The sequence below is a fragment of the Salmo salar genome, chromosome 27 (genome assembly GCF_965601325.2).
Source record: "Salmo salar chromosome 27, fSalSal1, whole genome shotgun sequence".
In the NCBI taxonomy this organism is placed as follows: domain Eukaryota; kingdom Metazoa; phylum Chordata; class Actinopteri; order Salmoniformes; family Salmonidae; genus Salmo; species Salmo salar.
The window spans coordinates 1,885,887-1,904,748 of record NC_138317.1 but is presented as its reverse complement, the minus strand read 5'-3'; the positions used below and the strand labels follow the sequence as shown (position 1 = coordinate 1,904,748).

At 40.7% G+C, this 18,862-nt stretch overlaps 1 protein-coding gene across 4 annotated transcripts; it reads left to right on the top strand.

Annotated features, from left to right (window-relative positions):
* The first annotated feature begins 281 nt into the window (after positions 1-281).
* Positions 282-17,189, top strand: pbxip1a (pre-B-cell leukemia homeobox interacting protein 1a). Of its 4 annotated transcripts, none has more exons than XM_045709427.2 (11): positions 282-569; positions 1,522-1,637; positions 1,821-1,882; positions 2,049-2,130; positions 2,321-2,394; positions 2,566-3,154; positions 4,411-4,641; positions 6,352-6,389; positions 9,974-10,066; positions 10,807-10,987; positions 14,350-17,189. In XM_045709427.2, exons 3-11 carry the CDS (start codon positions 1,838-1,840, stop codon positions 15,402-15,404), a joined length of 2,388 nt encoding a protein of 795 aa, XP_045565383.2. In that variant the 5' UTR covers positions 282-569; positions 1,522-1,637; positions 1,821-1,837; the 3' UTR covers positions 15,405-17,189. The 4 variants fall into 4 exon arrangements, with proteins under 4 accessions (XP_045565383.2, XP_045565384.2, XP_014032365.3 ...); XM_045709428.2 differs by having other exon boundaries at positions 1,783-1,882; XM_014176890.3 differs by lacking the exon at positions 1,821-1,882 and adding an exon at positions 802-880.
* The last annotated feature ends 1,673 nt before the right edge of the window (positions 17,190-18,862 follow it).

Here is an 18,862-nt window from a genome sequence, read left to right as displayed (position 1 = left end):
ATTAAAGTGGTCAAATGTGGTTTAGGATGAAGATCTAAGGGTTACAATAAATTACAATAGGCCTACAGGTGTCCAACACAGACAGAGACAAAACTGTACCGTGTATTTTAGAATCTGACGAAAGTGGGAAGCAATGGTGGAACAGATGGGCAATCCCATGCAACAGGGTTGAAGTCAGGCGGGAAGTCCCGACAAATATAGCTCAGTACAGACGTGTCAATGTACGGCTGGTTAAAGATGCCTCCCCTCCGGTATATAACGTGCACATGCAAGCATCTTATCATCAGTGGAAGAAGGGGTCTGTATCCATTACCTGACACCAATTTCACCTGCGCGCGTCAATCAAGCCGCTTTCGTTACACAACACATCACTTTGGTTGGTTGTTCTTTTTAAGGGAGGTAACGCAAACGGCCATATTGACATCCCATTGGAAAACACACTGCAGCATCGGAGTGACGCAGCATGGAATTCCCACATTTCAGATGATCACGACCGGAATGCTGTCTGTAAAATAAAATTACGGGGACTATCGGAGCTAAAACGGTGAAATTGAAGTGAAATAAGCGGGGTAAGAATATGCTATTTACATGTATTTTATTATTTAGGGGAAAGTATTGTGTGTGTGGTCAACGCGTGGCTATTGTACGCGGAAGCGAGTGCTTAAATGTGGGAGTGATTGCATGCAGCCTTTGTGTACCATGGGAAGTTGAACAAAGTAGGCTACATAGTGTCTACAAACATTTATTTCCAGTGAGTTTGGCGTCATGACTTCTACTCTTACTTTAACTCACTTCTCACAGGAGTAAACCGATAATTCACACGACGGAAATGTAAGACTCGGGCAAAAAGAAGAGAACATGTCGTCAGGGTTTGTCAAAGGTTAATCCACAGCTCTGATTTTGTTAGCTACCTTTAACAACTAGCCTCCAGCCTCCTTGCCATCTGGATCTGACATTTCTTGGTCGTATCTGAGAGCCATAGAAACAATTGAGTCTACAGTGTGAGGCCCTAACCAAGCGATAATGAGGGTCCATCTTTCTTTAAAATAGGCACTTACTCTATCGCGATTCATTCAATGTTTGTCACTTATCAGTTGTCTCAATTTTAAATTGCGATAATGTAGTTTATTTTAATAATTTTAGGGTTTATAGGCTGTTGCGTATGCTACAGATTACAATTATTGCAACTGGAACTAGAAGGTAGGCTATGCAGTATTTCTATTAATGTCAGATTCTTCACTGTAGGTGAACAATTTGGTGTAGTATGATCTCTGGTACAATGTTGGTTTGAAAAGCACTTTTCCAATACACTGGCATGATATTTTTGTTCTCTACTGACACTTTATTAGGCCTATATGAATGGAATTTGTGCAAATGCATGATGAGAACCCAGTGCAAGTACACCACAGTCCTGTTGGCCTATGTGTAGATACTGCCGACATTGTGAAACCACAATTAGTTATTATTGGGTAATTCATAATTACATATTTGTTACAAGTAGTGAATCTCTGTTCTCTGCAGAATAAGTTGTAGTTTCTGTGCTGAGCCTCAAGGGGGCGATGTCTGACAACAGCAGCAGCACAGGCAGCAGCCGCAGCGGATCCTTGACCAGCAGTTGGACTATGCTGTCCCCAGAGGTAAGATAGGTAGATACAGGGTGTCTAAGGTGTGCCAACCAGACCTGTGTTTCAAATACTTAAATCAATTAAAATACTTTGTGCCTGTTTGAGCTTGCCTGGCAAAAGTCCTAAAACTGCAAACACTGCCGATCTGGCACTCCAGGCAGATTCAAACAAATGCTGAAAGTAATTAAAATCCAGGTCTGGTGCCAACTGTAATGACGAGAATAGGCTGCTCACCTCAACACAGTATTGGATGTCAGGTTAGTATTCAATTTGAGTTTTATATTACATTTCCACTTTACCCACATATTGTGTGTCTGTGGCAGTGTGAATGATTAAATGAATGAATGGTGAGGTGAATAGATAACGGTTTAGTTGAGAATGCTATGCTCTCTAATGAGATCATAATAACCTTCTACATTTCAGGAAGCTGCTGAAATTGTTAATCCTGTGGATGATGGGACTGAGAGGCTTTGTGATGTTCCTAGTCTGTCAGAGGAAGTCGCAGGTACCTGGGCTCTATCTCACACCAATACGGTTTCCCTATGCTTTCTATGTGGAGTATTGTGTTATTGTCCTAATGTATGGATGTTGCATAATGAAGTTGTGTGTGTGTGTGGATGTAATTTATTATTCAATGTGTTATGTCAATGTTATGTTATTAATGTGTTAACATTGTTATGTTAATTCTGATCCAGGGGCCACTGTGGAGTCTAAGCAGAGTGACCCAGAGACTCCAATAGAAACAGTGTTGTCAGAGGAGGGCCAACAGGTCTGTACTGTGAATCCCTGAACACACTTCTTTCTGAGGGTATCATTCTCACTGCATAATCTTTCATAATACAAAGTTTAAAATGGTGTCTTATGTTATATGTCTATGGTTATAACTCATTATTACCAATGACTATTAAGGTTTGTGCTTTTATTTTCCTCTGATTCCCAGGTTTGCCAGGAAATGGCTCCTGATAACTGTGAGGGTCCTGTCCCCTCCAGACCTATCCTGTTAAGCCCATCCCCGACTAGCGGTGTGCCCCTTGACCATGACCTGGAGAGTCAACCTGAACCCCCCATCATCCATTCTATGGTAACCAGCTCCCCCACTGACAATGAGCAATTCGCTGCCATGCCCTTTGTCACTCATGTCGACCTGGTTGTGCCATTGGATGCATCCTTCACAGAACCACCCCCCTCAGAGGTTGAGCTTGAGTTAAGCCCCGTCCCTGAGAGCTCTCCTCTTGATACCCACACTGATACAGGCCCTGTACCTGAGAGTATTGCCCTAGAGACTAGTGCCCCTAGTGCCGAACATGACATAAGCATTCACACAGAGACTCCCACCCCAACGGGCCCCCCATCTGACACTGTCACTGATATTGGCCCTGCCCCAGAACCACATGCTGCTCCAGAAAGCCCAGCCCCTGATAGTCCTCCTCCAGATACCATTGGTTCAGAGGATGCAGCACAAGAGCCATCACTGGAAACGGTGGAGACAGAATTGCCTGAAAAAGTGACTCATATACCAAAGGAAAAAGGTATGCATGTGTACACTAGGTTGGAAATCAGGAAAAATCTTCTGAGATATGACATTCAATTAACACTAGAACTGCTGGCTTTCTCAACCTACAAGTACCTGCTAGAGAACGCAGTCTGGAGTCCCTTTAAGCCTACACCAGATTCACCTACTGTGCTGTAATCAACCTAAATAACTACCTTTGTATAATAATTTGATTGAATGTAGTCATGTCTTAAGAATATTTAGTTTGATTATTTGTATACTGTATATTTTGAAGTACATTACATGCACATACACATGTACAGTACCAGTCAAAAGTTTGGACACCTACTCATTCAAGGGTTTTTCTAGATTTTCTACATTCTAGAATAATAGTGAAGACCTCAACTATGGAATTACACATGGTATCGTGTAGTAACCACAAGTGTTTAACACTTTTTTTGGTTACTACATGATTCCGTATGTGTTTCATAATTTTGATGTCTTCACTATTATTCTACAATGTAGAAAATAGTAAAAATAAAGAAACCCTTGAATGAGTAGGTGTGTCCAAACTTTTGACTGGTACTGTATGTATTATTCTACAAAGGCCTACTTCAACACTTTCTTGCATTAAAAAGACTACAATGTAATAAATTGTATCCATTTTATTTGTACATTCGATGAGTAATGGTAGGTAATATAATCCAGTCAAAGAAATGATAAAATATACATTCTTACAAATGCATAATAATACACGTAAGTATTTATATGTTTAAAAGAAATGGAAAGGGATTTTTTTCTTCTCAAAGGCACTTGTGTCGACTGGTTTCCACGTTAAGAGTAACGTGAAGCATTTTTTTTTTCTTCTTCTGGCTCTGTACTCCCAAGTTTGGATTTGAATTCACATCCAGTCAAAATAATTTGCCAACACTTGAAAAATATTACAAACAGAAATGTAAAAGAAAGCCAACATCAGATAAAGACCCTACATTGTCATCGCCATTGTGAATTTCAGGCTCAATATCTGCCATCCGACTCCAGTTCATCCAAATTCAAATGTCAGTGACCGTTGGACTATGGCGGTTCTATTGTTAACGCACCTCAACTCACAGTTACAAAAACATTTACGTTAGAATTCCACACAAGACAAATCTACATTCAGAGCATTCTACCATCTAATACTTTTGCATAAATAGTTTCAATACCTTTAGTGCATGATTTAAAAAAAAAAAAAAAACATTTCTCTCTGCATATTATCAATCTTTCTGCTCTTATTCTCTCTCCTTCTGCTAGAATCTCCCAGTAGCTTTGACTTTGGAAGAGCTGACACGAGTGCTGAGGAAGGAAATGGTCTGAGGAGGAGAAATGTGGCACCAACAATGACATCGGAGGAGGATGATGATGATGAGGAGGAGGTGGAGTTCAAACTGGCAGAGAGGAAAGGGGGAAAGAAGGGCTTCTCTATGAACACATGCATTGTGGCAGCCCTGGTCCTGCTCTGTCTAGGGTCCCTCTTCCTCTCCGGTAAGTCCAGCCTGAACCAGGCTTTAGTTTCATTTTTTAAAATTGAATTCCTTATGGAATGGACAGTTTAAAACACAGTGGCTCAACAATGCTTCATTATTTTGATCTATAGAAAGTCTACAGCCCCCTTGGATTTCTTCACATTTTGTGTTAATAAGTGGGATTAAAATTGATTTGTCTTTTTTTTGTCAACAAAATACTCGGAAAGGGAAAAACTATATTTAAAATATATGTATATATATATTTTTTTTAAATGATTAATGAAAAATAAAACCCTAATATACCTTGATTAGACAAGTTTTCACCCCCCTGAGTCAATACATGTTAGAAACACCTTTGGCAGTGATTATAGCTGTAGTCTTCTTGGGTAAGTTTCATAAGAGCTTTGCACACCTGTATTGTGCAATATTTGCCCATTTGTATTATTTAAATTCTTCAAGCTTTGTCAAGGTGTTAGGGATCATGGCTAGACAGAAATTTAAGTCTTGCCATAGATTTTCAAGCAAATTTAAGTCAAAACTGTAACTTGGCCACTCACGAACATTCACTGTCTTCTTGGTAAGCAACTCCAGTGTAGATTTGGCTTTGTGTTGTAGATGGTTGTCCAGCTAAAAGGTGAATTATTCTCTGAGTGTCTAGTGTAAAACAGACTGAAGCCGGTTTTGTTTAATCGAGCATCCCGGAGTCGCCTCTTCGCTGTTAACGTTGAGACTGGTGTTGTGGGTACTATTTAATGAAGCTGCCAGTTGAGGACTTGTGAGGCGTCTGTTTCTCAAACTAGACACTCCAATGTACTTGTCCTCTTGCTCAGTTGTGCACCGGGGCCTCCCACACCTCTTTCTATTCTGGTTAGAGCCAGTTTGCGCTGTTCTGTGAAGGGAGTAGTACACAGCGTTGTACGAGATCTTCAGTTTCTTGGCAATTTCTCGCATGGAATAGACTTCATTTCACAGAACAAGAATACACTGAGTTTCAGAAGAAGGATCTTTGTTTCTGGCCATTGTGAGCCTGTAATCGAGCCCACAAATGCTGATGCTCCAGATACTCAACTAGTCTAAAGAAGGCCAGTTTTATTGCTTCTTTAATCAGAACAACAGTTTTCAGCTGTGGTAACATAATTGCAAAAGGGTTTTCTAATGATCAATTAGCCTTTTAAATGATAAACCTGGATTAGCTAACACAACGTGCCATTGTAACACAGGAGTGATGGTTGCTGATAATGGGCCTCTGTAAACCTATGTAGATTTTCAGTTTCCAGCTACAATAGTCATTTACAACATTAACAATGTCTACACTGTATTTTCTGATCAATTGGATGTTATTTTAATGGACAAAATGTGCTTTTCTTAAAAAAAAAAAAAATACATTTCTAAGTGACCCCAAACTTTTGAAAGTGTGTTCTTTTTTCGTGTGTGTGTGTTGGGTGTAGTCTTTCTATTGGCTTTGTATCTAGTAATCATCTGCAGTCATCATTGCAGCAGGGAGTTCTTTCATCCTGCAGCGCAGAGCACTTGAGGTGTAACACAACTGTTAATGATTTGAAACTGAAATAAGACCAGTTGAGAGAGCTGACAAATTACACTTCAAGATCATTACTGCAATACAGACTGCAATGGCATCAGTGTTTTTTATTTTGGAAATAAACTATTCAGTCATGTGCCTTAATATACGTTGCAAACATTTGGAAAATGTTGTTTTGTTTTTTGACAGATGACTCGGATGGGCTGAGTGGGGCAGAACAAAACCAGGTCTGTTCCTCTATCCTACTTCCTACCTTTCAACAATGTTGTATTGTGTAATAGAATGATATTAAAGGGGCAATCTGCTGTTCAAACAACAACAACAAAGCGACCACGCTGCCACTGTTTTGGTAAACGGCTGAGGGATGGGGCTGGAGAATTGTAACTTTTAAATTCATACACAAAGCTATGGACTCAAGGACTGACCATCTATACAGTATTTACTATTTTACATTGGTGTATAACAAGCTTATAATTTGGGTTCTGATGGGGTATGACTGAACTAAGCTTATGAAGTATTTATGTTTGAAAACATCTATGGGTGTATATTTCATTTAAAAGTCAAGAAATTGATTTACCAATGGCAGACCTTTAAATCAGTAATTAACATCTTCCTTATTCGACTAAACTTTTATAAGATATGCATAGTTCCAATCTTTGCTTTACGCTGTTTGCTCATACACAGTTGAAGTCGGAAGTTTACATAGCCCTTAGCCAAATACATTTTAAACCAGTTTTTCACAATTCCTGACATTTAATCCTAGTAAAAATCCCCTGTCTTAGGTCAGTTAGGATCACCACTTTATTTTAAGAATGTGAAATGTCAGAAGAATAGTAGTGATTTATTTCAGTTTTTATTTCTTTCATCACATTCCCAGTGGGTCAGAAGTTTACATGCATTCAATTAGTATTTGGCAGCATTGCCTTTAAATTGTTTTACTTGGGTCAAACATGTCGGTTAGCCTTCCACAAGCTTCCCACCATAAGTTGGGTGAATTTTGGCCCGTTCTTCCTGACAGAGCTGGTGTAACTGAGTCAGGTTTGTAGGCCTCCTTGCTCGCACACGCTTTTTCAGTTCGGCCCACAAAGGACTTTGTTGTCCTTAAGCCGTTTTGCCACAACTTTGGAAGTATGCTTGGGGTCATTGTCCATTTGGAAGACCCATTTGCGACCAAGCTTTAACTTCCTGACTGATGTCTTGATGTTGCTTCAATATATCCACATAATATTCCTCCCTCATGATGCCATCTATTTTGTGAAGTGCACCAGTCCCTCCTGCAGCAAAGCACCCCCACAACATGATGCTGCCACCCCCGTGCTTCACGGTTGGGATGGTGTTCTTTGGCTTGCCAGCCTCCCCCCCCCCTTTTCCTCCAAACATAACGATAGTCATTATGTCCAAACAGTTCAACTTTTGTTTTATCAAACCAGAGGACATTGCTCCAAAAAGTACAATCTTTGTCCCCATGTGCAGTTGCAAACCGTAGTCTGGCTTTTTTATGGTGGTTTTGGAGCAGTGACCTCTTCCTTGCTGAGTGGCCTTTCAGGTTATGTCGATATAGGACTCGTTTTACTGTGGATATAGATACTTTTGTACCGGTTTCCTCCAGCATCTTCACAAGGTCCTTTGCTGTTGTTCTGGGATTGATTTGCACTTTTCGCGCCAAAGTACGCTCATCTCTAGGAAACGGAACACGTCTCCTTCCTGAGCGGTATGACGGCTGCGTGGTCCCATGGTGTTTATACTTGCATACTATTGTTTGTACAGATGAACGTGGTACCTTCAGGCGTTTGGAAATTGCTCCCAAGGATGAACCAGACTTGTGGAGGTCTACAACTTTTTTTCTGATGTCTTAGCTGATTTCTTGTGATTATTTTATTTTTTGTCTTTTTTTTTACTTTTTTTTCCCATGATGTCAAGCAAAGAGGCACTGAGTTTGAAGGTAGGCCTTGAAATGCATCCACAGGTACACCTCCAATTGACTCAAATGATGTAAATTAGCCTATCAGAAGCTTCTAAAGCCATGACATAATTTCTGGAATTTTCCAAGCTGTTTTAAAGGCACAGTCAACTTAGTGTATGTAAACTTCTGACCCACTGGAATTGTGATACAGTGAAATAATCTGTTTGTGAACAATTGTTGAAAACATTACTTGTCATGCACAAAGTAGATGTCTGAACCGACTTGCCAAAACTAGTTTGTTAACAAGAAATTTGTGGAGTAGTTGAAAAACGAGTTTTAATGACTCCGACCTAAGTGTATGTAAACTTCCGACTTAAACTGTATATAACTACTGTGTTGTTGGTTGTATATAATGCTGAGGTGTAGATTATGTTGTGGATTTACAAGATATGCTTAGGTACAATGTTTGTTTATATGGTACCAGTCAAAAGTTTGGATACCTCCATTCAAGGGTATTTAATATTTTCTGCATTGTGGAATAATAGTCAAGACCTCAACTTTAAAGTAACACATGGAATAATCTAGTAACCAAATAAGTGTTAAATAAATCAAAGTATCCACCCTCTGCAGTGATGACAGCTTTGCACACTCTTGGCATTCTCTCAACCAGCTTCATGAGGAATGCTTTTCCAACAGTCTTGGAGCTCCCACATATGCTGAGCACTTGTTGGCTGCTTTTCCTTCACTCTGCAGTCCAACTCATCCCAAACCATCTCAATTGGGTTGGTGATTGATGAGGCCAGGTCATCTGATGCAGCACTCCATCACTCTCCATGGTCAAATAGCCCTTACACAGTCTGGAGGTTCTGGTTGTGTGCATTGAATTCTAAATAAATCACTGTCACCAGCAAAGCACCATTACACCACCTCCATGCTTCATAGTCGGAACCTCACATGCAGAGATCATCCGTTCACCTACTCTGCGTCTCAAAGACATGGCGGTTGGAACCAAAATCTAAAATTTGGACTCATCAGACCAAAGGACTGATTTCCACTGGTCTAATGTCCATTGCTCATGTTTCTTGGCCTAAACAAGTCTCTTCTTATTGGTGTCCTTTTAGTAGTGGTTTCTTTGCAGCAATTTGACCATGAAGACCTGATTTCACAGTCTCCTCTGAACAGTTGATGTTGATGTCTGTCTGTTACTTGAACTCTGAAGCATTTATTTGGTTTGCAATTTCTGAGGCTGGTAACTAATAAACTTATCCTCTTCAGCAGAGTTAACTCTGGGGCTTCCTTTCCTGTGGCGGTCCTCATGAGAGCCAGTTTCATCATAGGTCATGATGGTTTCTGCGACTGCACTTGAAGAAACTTTCAAAGTTGTTAATTTTCCAGATTCCCTGACCTTCATGTCTTGAAGTAATGGACTGTCGTTTCTCTCTGCTATTTCAGCTGTTCTTGCCATAATATGGACATGGACTTTTGACTAAATAGGGCTTTCTGCTGTATACCACCCCTACCTTGTCACAACAACTGATTGGCTCAAACGCATTAAGGAAAGAAATTCCTCAAATTAACTTTTAACAAGGCACACCTGTTAATTGAAATGCATTCCAGGTGACTACCTCATGAAGTTGGTTGAGAGAATGCCAAGTGTGCAAAGCTGTCAAGGCAAAGGGTGGCTACTTAGAAGAATATAAAATATATTTGGATTTGTTTAACTTTATTTAAAAAAAAAAAATTTGGTTACTACATGATTTCGTAGTATTGATGTCATCACTATTATTCTACAATTTATAAAATAGTAACAATAAAGAAACCCATGAATGAATAGGTGTGTCCAAACTTTTGACTGGTACTGTATATAGTGCTGTGTTGATTGTCTGTGATTTGTATTGTGCTGGACAGGACTGGCTAAACAATCCTCAGAAGATGAAGGAGCTTTTGGACAAACTGACACAAGAAAATCATCAAATCTCCCAGTTAGAAACACAGCTTCAGGTCAGCCCACGAACCATATAATTATTTTTGAGTGGCTGCGGATCCAACTTTTTGGGGATCTTCAATCCACTGGACTAAAAGATCCATTGCTTCCCGAAGCTTCTGCGTATGTGTGGATCACAATCTGATCATGTGTATATTCTCTACTTTACGCACAGAGAACAGGCTACTCAAGCGAATGGTGCTCGTTTAATAAAGTTAGATCAAAGCTGAATTAATGTCTGCAATATCACAAGGATCAGTCTTCTACATTTCATAATTACTATTATATTTGGTTATGTAATTACTGTGATCATTATGTGATCTTGCAGACAATAATTCAGTTTTGATCGAACTTATTAAACGAGCACCATTCGCCCGAGTATTGTTTTCTGCGTGTAAAGGAGAGAATATACACGTGCAGAATGTGAGCTGCACAAATCAAATTTTAATGGTCACATACACATATTTAGCAGATGTTATTGCGTGTGTAGCGCAATTCTTGTGTTCCTACCTCCAACAGTGCAGTAGTAGCAACAACTAACAATACACACATCTAAAAGAATTGGAATAAAGAAATGTATAAATATTAGGACGAGCATTCTCAGAAGCTTCGGGAAGCTACGGATCTTTGGACTAAAAGATCCTGAAAAGTCGGATCCACAGCCACGGCCTAATTATTTTAGATTTGTAAGAAATATTTTTAGAATCCTTATTATTATGTCCTACCTTTCTAAGAACTTTTTCCCCCTCTGTTATAGGCCCATAAAGAAGAACTTGACTCGGCACTAAATGCAGGATCAGCAACGGGTAATGAAAACGGAAAAGGAGATCTGGAGCAAGAAAATACTATGAAAGAAGAGCTGTCATCCCTGCCTGGCCTGAAGGAGGAGCTGGAGTCGCTGAGGGCCAGAGTGACCGAACTGTCCCAACTCACTGCAGGTACAGTATTTTCATCTCACTGAATTCCTTAATGATTCATTAGTGCCTTTCTTCCACTGCTCCTATATTCATTCGTTTGATAATGTACAGTCGTGGCCAAAAGTTGAGTGACACAAATATTAATTTTCACAAATATTAATTTTCACAAAGTCTGCTGCCTCAATTTGTATGATGTCAATTTGCATAATGGCAATTTGCATATACTCCAGAATGTTATGAAGTGTGATCAGATGAATTGCAAAGTCCCTTTTTGCCATGCAAATGAACTGAATCCCCCAAAAACATGTCCACTGCATTTTGGCCCTGCCACAAAAGGACCAGCTGACGTCATGTCAGTGATCCTCTCGTTAACACAGGAGTGAGTGTTGACAAGGCTGGAGATCACTCTGTCATGCTGATTGAGTTCGAATAACAGACTGGAAGCTTCAAAAGGAGGGTGGTGCTTGGAATCATTGTTCTTCCTCTGTCAACCATGGTTAACTGCAAGGAAACACGTGCCGTCATCATTGCTTTGCACAAAAAGGGCTTCACAGGCAAGGATATTGCTGCCAGTAAGATTGCACCTAAATCAACCATTTATCGGATCAAGAACTTCAAGGAGAGCGGTTCAATTGTTGTGAAGAAGGCTTCAGGGCACCCAAGAAAGTCCAGCAGGCGCCAGGACCGTCTCCTAAAGTTGATTCAGCTGCGGGATCGGGGCACCACCAGTACAGAGCTTGCTCAGGAATGGCAGCAGGCAGGTGTGACTGCATCTGCACGCACAGTGAGGCAAAGACTTTTGGAGGATGGCCTGGTGTCAAGAAGGGCAGCAAAGAAGCCACTTTTCTCCAAGAAAAACATCAGGGACAGACTGATATTCTGCAAAAGGTACAGGGATTGGACTGCTGAGCACTGGGGTAAAGTCATTTTCTCTCAATCCACTTTCCGATTGTCTGAGGCATCTGGGAAAAAAGCTTGTCCGGAGAAGACGAGGTGAACGCTACCATCAGTCCTGTGTCATGCCAACAGTAAAGCATCCTGAGACCATTCATGTGTGGGGTTGCTTCTCAGCCAAGGGAGTGGGCTCACTCACTTTTCCCTAAACACAGCCATGAATAAAGAATGGTACCAACACATCCTCTGAGAGCAACTTCTCCCAACCATCCAGGAACAGTTTTGTGACGAACAATGCCTTTTCCAGCATGATGAAGCACCTTGCCATAAGGCAAAAGTGATAACTAAGTGGCTCGTGGAACAAAACATTGATATTTTAGGTCCATGGTCAGGATATTCCCCAGACCTTAATCCCATTGAGAACTTGTGGTCAATGCTAAAGAGGCGGGTGGACAAACAAAACCCCACAAATTCTGACAAACTCCAAGCATTGATTATGCAAGAATGGGCTGCCATCAGTCAGGATGTGGCCCAAAAGTGAATTGACAGCATGCCAGGGCGGATTACGGCAAATATTGACTCTTTGCATCAACTTCATGTAATTGTCAATAAAGGCCTTTGAGACTTATGAAATGCTTATAATTATACTTCAGTATTCAATAGTAACATCTGACAAAAATATCTAAAGACACGGAAGCAGTAAACTTTGAAAGTTAATGTGTCATTCTCAACTTTTGGCCACGACTGTATACATAAAGTCAATATTTTGGTACATTTGAATAATAATGCACTCGGAGCTCCCGAGTGGCACTGCGGTCTAAGGCACTGCGTCTCAGTGCTAGAGTCGTCACTACACAGCCCGGAATCGAACCAGGGTCTATCACAGCCGGCCGTGATTCGGAGTCCCATAGGGCGGCGCACAATTGGCCCAGCGCCGTCCGGGTTAGGGTTTGGCCGGGGTAGGCGTCATTGTAAATAAGAATTTGTTCTTAACTGACTTGCCTAGTTAAATAAAGGTTAAATGTAAGGAAGAAAACAACTGAAATTCCAATGACTACTCAATAAGCTGAAAACTCAAAGCTTTTTATTTCGAGTTGTTCCATTTTTTTGTTTTGTTTTATTCAAATCAATTCATGAATTGAATGCCTTCAATTTGAGTTTACCCTCACCCTGATCAAAGTGAACTGTATGGTTCAGTGGAGGTTTTATTACTGTTATAAATCTGCTTCAACATGCATGTAACAATCATACGAGCTGTTTTAGAATACTCATACTAACCGTACTATTTGTGACGTGAATTGAGAATATAGTATGCTTATTGGTCATAGTATGGATGTAGTTAGTTTGCGGGTGTCGTACTAAATTCGCCAAAATATGAAGTATACAGGCAGAAGACTATCTGTACTTTAGGGCCCATAATGCAATTCTTCAGGAAATGGGTATGCTTCACATCGTTTTCAGATTTGAATAAAATGGCGGGAAATATGCAGCTGAAGTACGAGAGCGGCTAGAAATTCATTGCTTTAACTAATTATGACAATGTTAAGAAAATGTTGAGCATTGTAATGACTTTTCAAATAAGTTACCTTACATGTTATGTTGGCTGACAATTTGTTAGCTACACTGTCCTTACGAACCGCATAGCATACACTATGTACCCGTATGTTAGCTAACATTAGTTGGCTACTTATACAGTATATTGCCAGTATATTAACTATATGCTATCTAACTACCCAACGTTTATTGACTTGATTATTCCCGTCATTCTTTGCTTAGCTAAATGGTATAGTCGTTGTGCGTTCTCAATGGGCGTTCGGGTACTTTCGTAAATTCGCTTTGGATATCTACTCAGATTTGAGCACACTCGTCTGAGTGTACCAGAGCGCAGAATAATGCATTTACGAGAGCTCAACACCTGTTGAATATGGCCAGTGTCAGTAACCGTTGGCAAAAAAAAGCATAATTAAATTGTTGCCAACAGCACAGTTAGTCTCCAATGCTCTGGATAACAAACTGCCTAACCAGCTCTGTTAGGGTGAGTAAAATGGTCATAGTGGTCTCATTTTTGTCTGGAAGTAGCTAGCAAGCTAGCCAACGTTAGCTTAGGTGCTTGACAGTTGTAAGGTCAGAATGGCTCACATCAACCCTACTCCTCAGCCCGAGCGTCCAGTGTGCACTCCGAGAGTGAAGCGCTCTGAGTTTACGAGCGCACTCTAGCACTCCAGATTGAATTTAACACACCCGTTAAAAAAAAAAGTTGTAAAATGTCTAACTAATAATTTGTTATGCTAGCAAGAGGTTGCATAGCAACAGCATCAACTTTCGGTAGACAGGCGAAGAGCTAGTATACTCAACTGAAAGGTTACCATTTGTTTACAGTATACTAAAAGTAGTGTGTGTATATACAGTATGGGTATTCAATCACAGCTCTGGTTTGGTAGCTGAATGCTCTGTAACTCACTGATTTGGTCTGATAATGTCTACCTCAGCCAACCAGGACACAGCCCCACTGCCCTCAAGCCCAACTCCACCACCTACTGGCCAACCTGGAATTAGCAACCAGAGTAGCACCACAGTAGTGCCCGAAAGGAGGAGTGACCTGAGAGCGCGTGCCAGGGTGAAGGAAGAGCTTCAGAGGCAGAAGGCGCTGTTGGAGGAAAGCAGGAAGAGACTGGAGGGGAGGAAGAAGGATGAAGGGTACCAGAAGAGGGAGAGCCTGGCTGAGATCCAGAGGAGGCTCAGTGAGCAGGTGGCGAAGATGGGGAAGAGGAGTGAGGGCAAGAAAAAGCCATGGGAGAGCAGGAACAAGAAGGATGGGAAAAAAGGCAAGGACAACAGCAAAGGCCACTGGAAAAAGGAAGAGAAGGAGTGGAAGGGAGAGAAGTACTGGAAACACAGCAAAGACATGGAGGGCAGATGGAAGGAGAAAGATGAGAGAAAGGTGAGGGACTGGAAGGCCAACAAAGAAAACTCTCATAAAGAGGCCTGCAAGAAATCCCAGGATGAATGGGAGAGGGAGAAGAACGAGCGCAGGCTGGACAGGGATAAAAGAAAGCAGGAGAGACCCTGGAAGTCCAGGAAAGAGTCCAATCATCACCATCAACAAGACTCCAACCATCAGGAGCAACATCAGCACCACCAGTATGAACACACCAGCTTCTGGAAGCACCAGGAAGAGAAACTTGGACGAAACGTTCGCCCCCTGGTGGGTTGCAGCAGTGTTGAGGACTGCGCTAGCCAGGAAGGGCTCTTTCCTGTGGAACTGTCTGAATTCGAGGAGTTGTTAGATGGCTACATGAGCAAGCTGGAGAGGGCTACGTCGGACAGCAAGGCCGAGATCCAGAAGCTGGCCGCCATGTTTTTCCGAGACGGTGTGTTCGTCCATGACAAAGTTCTCTTCAGTGACTTCGCTGAAGATGTGGCGGAAATTTTAGAGGACATGGTGGACATTTTGGAGGTTGATGGGCAGGATGATGACGGCCTGGAGGAGGCGATGGAGGAGTTTGAACGAGAAGCTTTGTGGAAGTTTGCAGCCACTACATAGATAGCAATAATTCAGAAGAAAATGCAACATCAAGATACAGCAATGGTATTACATGGTGGTATACAGCAGGTATTTTAAGGCTTCTGGAACAAGGAGTGATCTTGCATCTCGTAAACATGTCCCTATCTCTGCATCTATAATTAGCTGAAATCGTTCTTGTCTTTCGGGACTCGGTCGTTACCTCCTTATGTCAGTTCATGTCATGTCTTCAATGCCAAGCCCTACATGTTGACAGTTGTGTAGAGTTGATTTGCATATAGGGGTTGGCACTTGTAATGTCGCGGTTCAAGATCAAAACAGGATAAGATTCACAGCAATGTGAACTCTATGCTCCCACAACAACTGATTGCTGATCAGTCTCTCCTCTGTTGTCATCGTTAGGATCAGATCTAGTTGAACCGGTTCTGTATCAGCTCCGTTAGCTTCTGTTGTATCAGCTCTGCAAACATACAGTGCTGTGTAGGCGCTAGGCCCTTAGTGGTTGGTTTCTGTTTTTTGCTAATTGTCTTAACATTTGAGTATAATGGTTGGTGAAAGCAGAACATTCTGGAACATTTTAATGAAAGCAGAAGGTGCCCTGCCAAGTCAGGACGGAGGCCCAGCTCTGCTGCCTCAATCGCATTGGCACAAGCAGTAGTTCTTACTACTTATTCACACTGAGATCATGATTGTGGTGTCCTAATGTGGCTGGAATCAATTCTAATATAGCTCAGTGTACTATGCTGAGTTAGACATGTAGATAAAGGAGTGCAAAACCAAATTGACAATTTGACACATCTGAACTATTGTTTTTGACACATTTTGATCAATCAATGGTATTTTCAATAAGCACTGTTATTGGTTGCATTTTCCTTTTTATAGTTATTTTGATTACGGTGATGTAACCTGGAATATATGTCTATATGAGATCGGTTTAACTGATGTTTTGTCACGCAATGCCATTTACGCAATGCCAGATTTCAAAGTCAAACTAACTACAAGGTTATGACATTAGTACATATTAAAAGTAATAGTTGGTACTTTACAAGAGTTGAACCTGTACACATTTCAGGATGACTGTTTTTATGTTTATCTGTTGTCAGACTCACTATCAATTACATTAGGCTTTCAGGTTTTCATAGCTTTTTTTGTGTTTTTTTTAAAGAACGATAAGACTAGTCCCTAATTTTGCTTAGCATTTTAACATCAAACCAACACTAGCTGTTCAAATGTCATATGTCCTTTTAAAGTATATAATGTCAAAGAAATTGCTTAAGATTTATTTTTAAGATTTTGTTTCTGCCAACTATGTGCCTTTTTTTTTTTTTTTTTATGTCAATTTTCACACTTGGATTGACAGTGTTTGACAAACAACTAAATTGGTTTGCTTCTGTAAGCTTAAGAATTCAAACTATTTGTTAACTTGATTGGTGTATGGTCCAGTTATTTTTTTTTTGGTCTTTTGTGAAGAGAGAAAATGTAGGAGGATACTCCTTTTGTGAATTTAATTAGATATAGTAAGTAAGATTTTATGTTTTTGGTTGAATTTAAAACCTGTAAATGTAAATTCATTGTTCAAGCTTTTTGACCAAAGAAGTCTAGCGACGATGTGGATAAATACTTAAAATAATAAGCAACTTGAGAGATTATAAACAAACTGCATAAGATGAGGAAATTAATTTTTTCAACTCTCCAAAATGCACATGATTACATATGTAACAAAATGTTATTTTACAATGGACATATAATTTAGGAGTCGGGACAATCCCAGTTTTAGCATTTAATAAAATCGAGTCTCAGCAGCCATTTCTTCTCTTAGTGGGTTTGTGTTGGACTTTTAAATTAAGATTACAATGAAATCTTCATCTTGAAAGATATATATATTTTCCTCTGTCTAAAGGTTTGTTCACACTGGCAGTTTGAAGCTTGCTACATAACTTTTGAGTGACCGGAAGCATGAGCACCACCAATCAGCCTGCACCAATGCCCTGTCGTTACTATGACAAATAGCATAGCCATATCAGCAAATGACTGCTGTCTGAACACGCGTGTATACGATTTGGTCACTTGTTAACTTGCTGTTTGGACAATCAGTATTCTAAAATGAATTTGATTAACAACTGATTTGAGAATTTAGGCAGTGTGAACAAGGCTTAGGTGTACGTCACTTGCGCTACTGGCGGAGGAGGGGGAAGTACATACATGTGTGGAATGATTACCCACATTACTAGACAAAGGTATGACACAGACTAATCCCTTGTAAGTAATAATGAAACTGTAAGAACCACATGACGACACGTTCATGTCCACACGTAACACACCCCCTTAGCACCATTTACATCCCAAATGGCACCCTATTCCCTTTATATTCCACTACTTTGTCCAGGGCCCTATAGAAATAGCCTGTACAGGGAATAGGGTGCCGTTGGGGACGTAACCTATGAGTGACTGAACCAAGGAGACTGGACAGATCCAGACCAGATGAACTAATTAGTAAAACTGTCAGTAATGATGGATGTTTTCTGTCCAACACTTTAAACCCACAGAGGCTGTCATACCTATCATTCTACATCCCCCAAACATCTGGTTAGGCAGAGGCTCTAATACTGGACCTCCACACTAGGCCTAGCTACATAGTGAACAGGATGGAGACAAAAAAGGAAAGAGTGGAGAGAAGACGATTCTCCACACCTGCTGCAACCAGACCATACCTCACCAGGTGGGACGAAATATGACTGGTTTTCCTTTAATACTGTTTTGTCTTTCCTCTCTCAATCTGATTTCATGTTGTTTTTCATGATTTAGTTGCTGGCTTTATTTCAGTCTCTCTACAATGGATAAGAATGTAACATATAGACTTTATAAGCAGACTTGTTTATTTCTCATGTATTTGCAGTCAACTCCATATTGAATCAATACAATGGACTCTGTCATCAACGTAGTTGTCTCCCAGTTCAAGACCTTTGCTGGGAATGGGAATGATGGATCCTCAAACACCCTGAACAAAGAAGAGTTCAGCAGCCTGGTGGCCTCTCAACTACCTGCTTTTGTCAAGATAAATGGTCATAAGTAGTGCACTACATCTGGAATAGGGTACCATTTGGGATGTAGCCTTAGCCCTCTTTAGCACCCACTTAATACTTGGCATCCATTTCGCAATACATTATCTAGAGCAGTGAGTGAGTGGCTGAATGACAGCCTGATAACAAGCATCCTATATGTGAGTGATTGCAGGCCTAATCCTTGTCTGTGCAATTTCTATTGCTCTCAGATGAGCTTGCATACCCCAACACACACACACGCACCCAAAGTAGTGCACTATATAGGGAATAGGATGCTTTTTGCGACGCAATCAATGATATTTGCTCTGGCATAAACCTTCGATTTTATTCTGCAAAATGACACTGCAACCAAAGTTTGTCGAACTCAGACTCAGTGCCATATGATCTATAGTACTGTAGTATTCTTGACCATTAGAT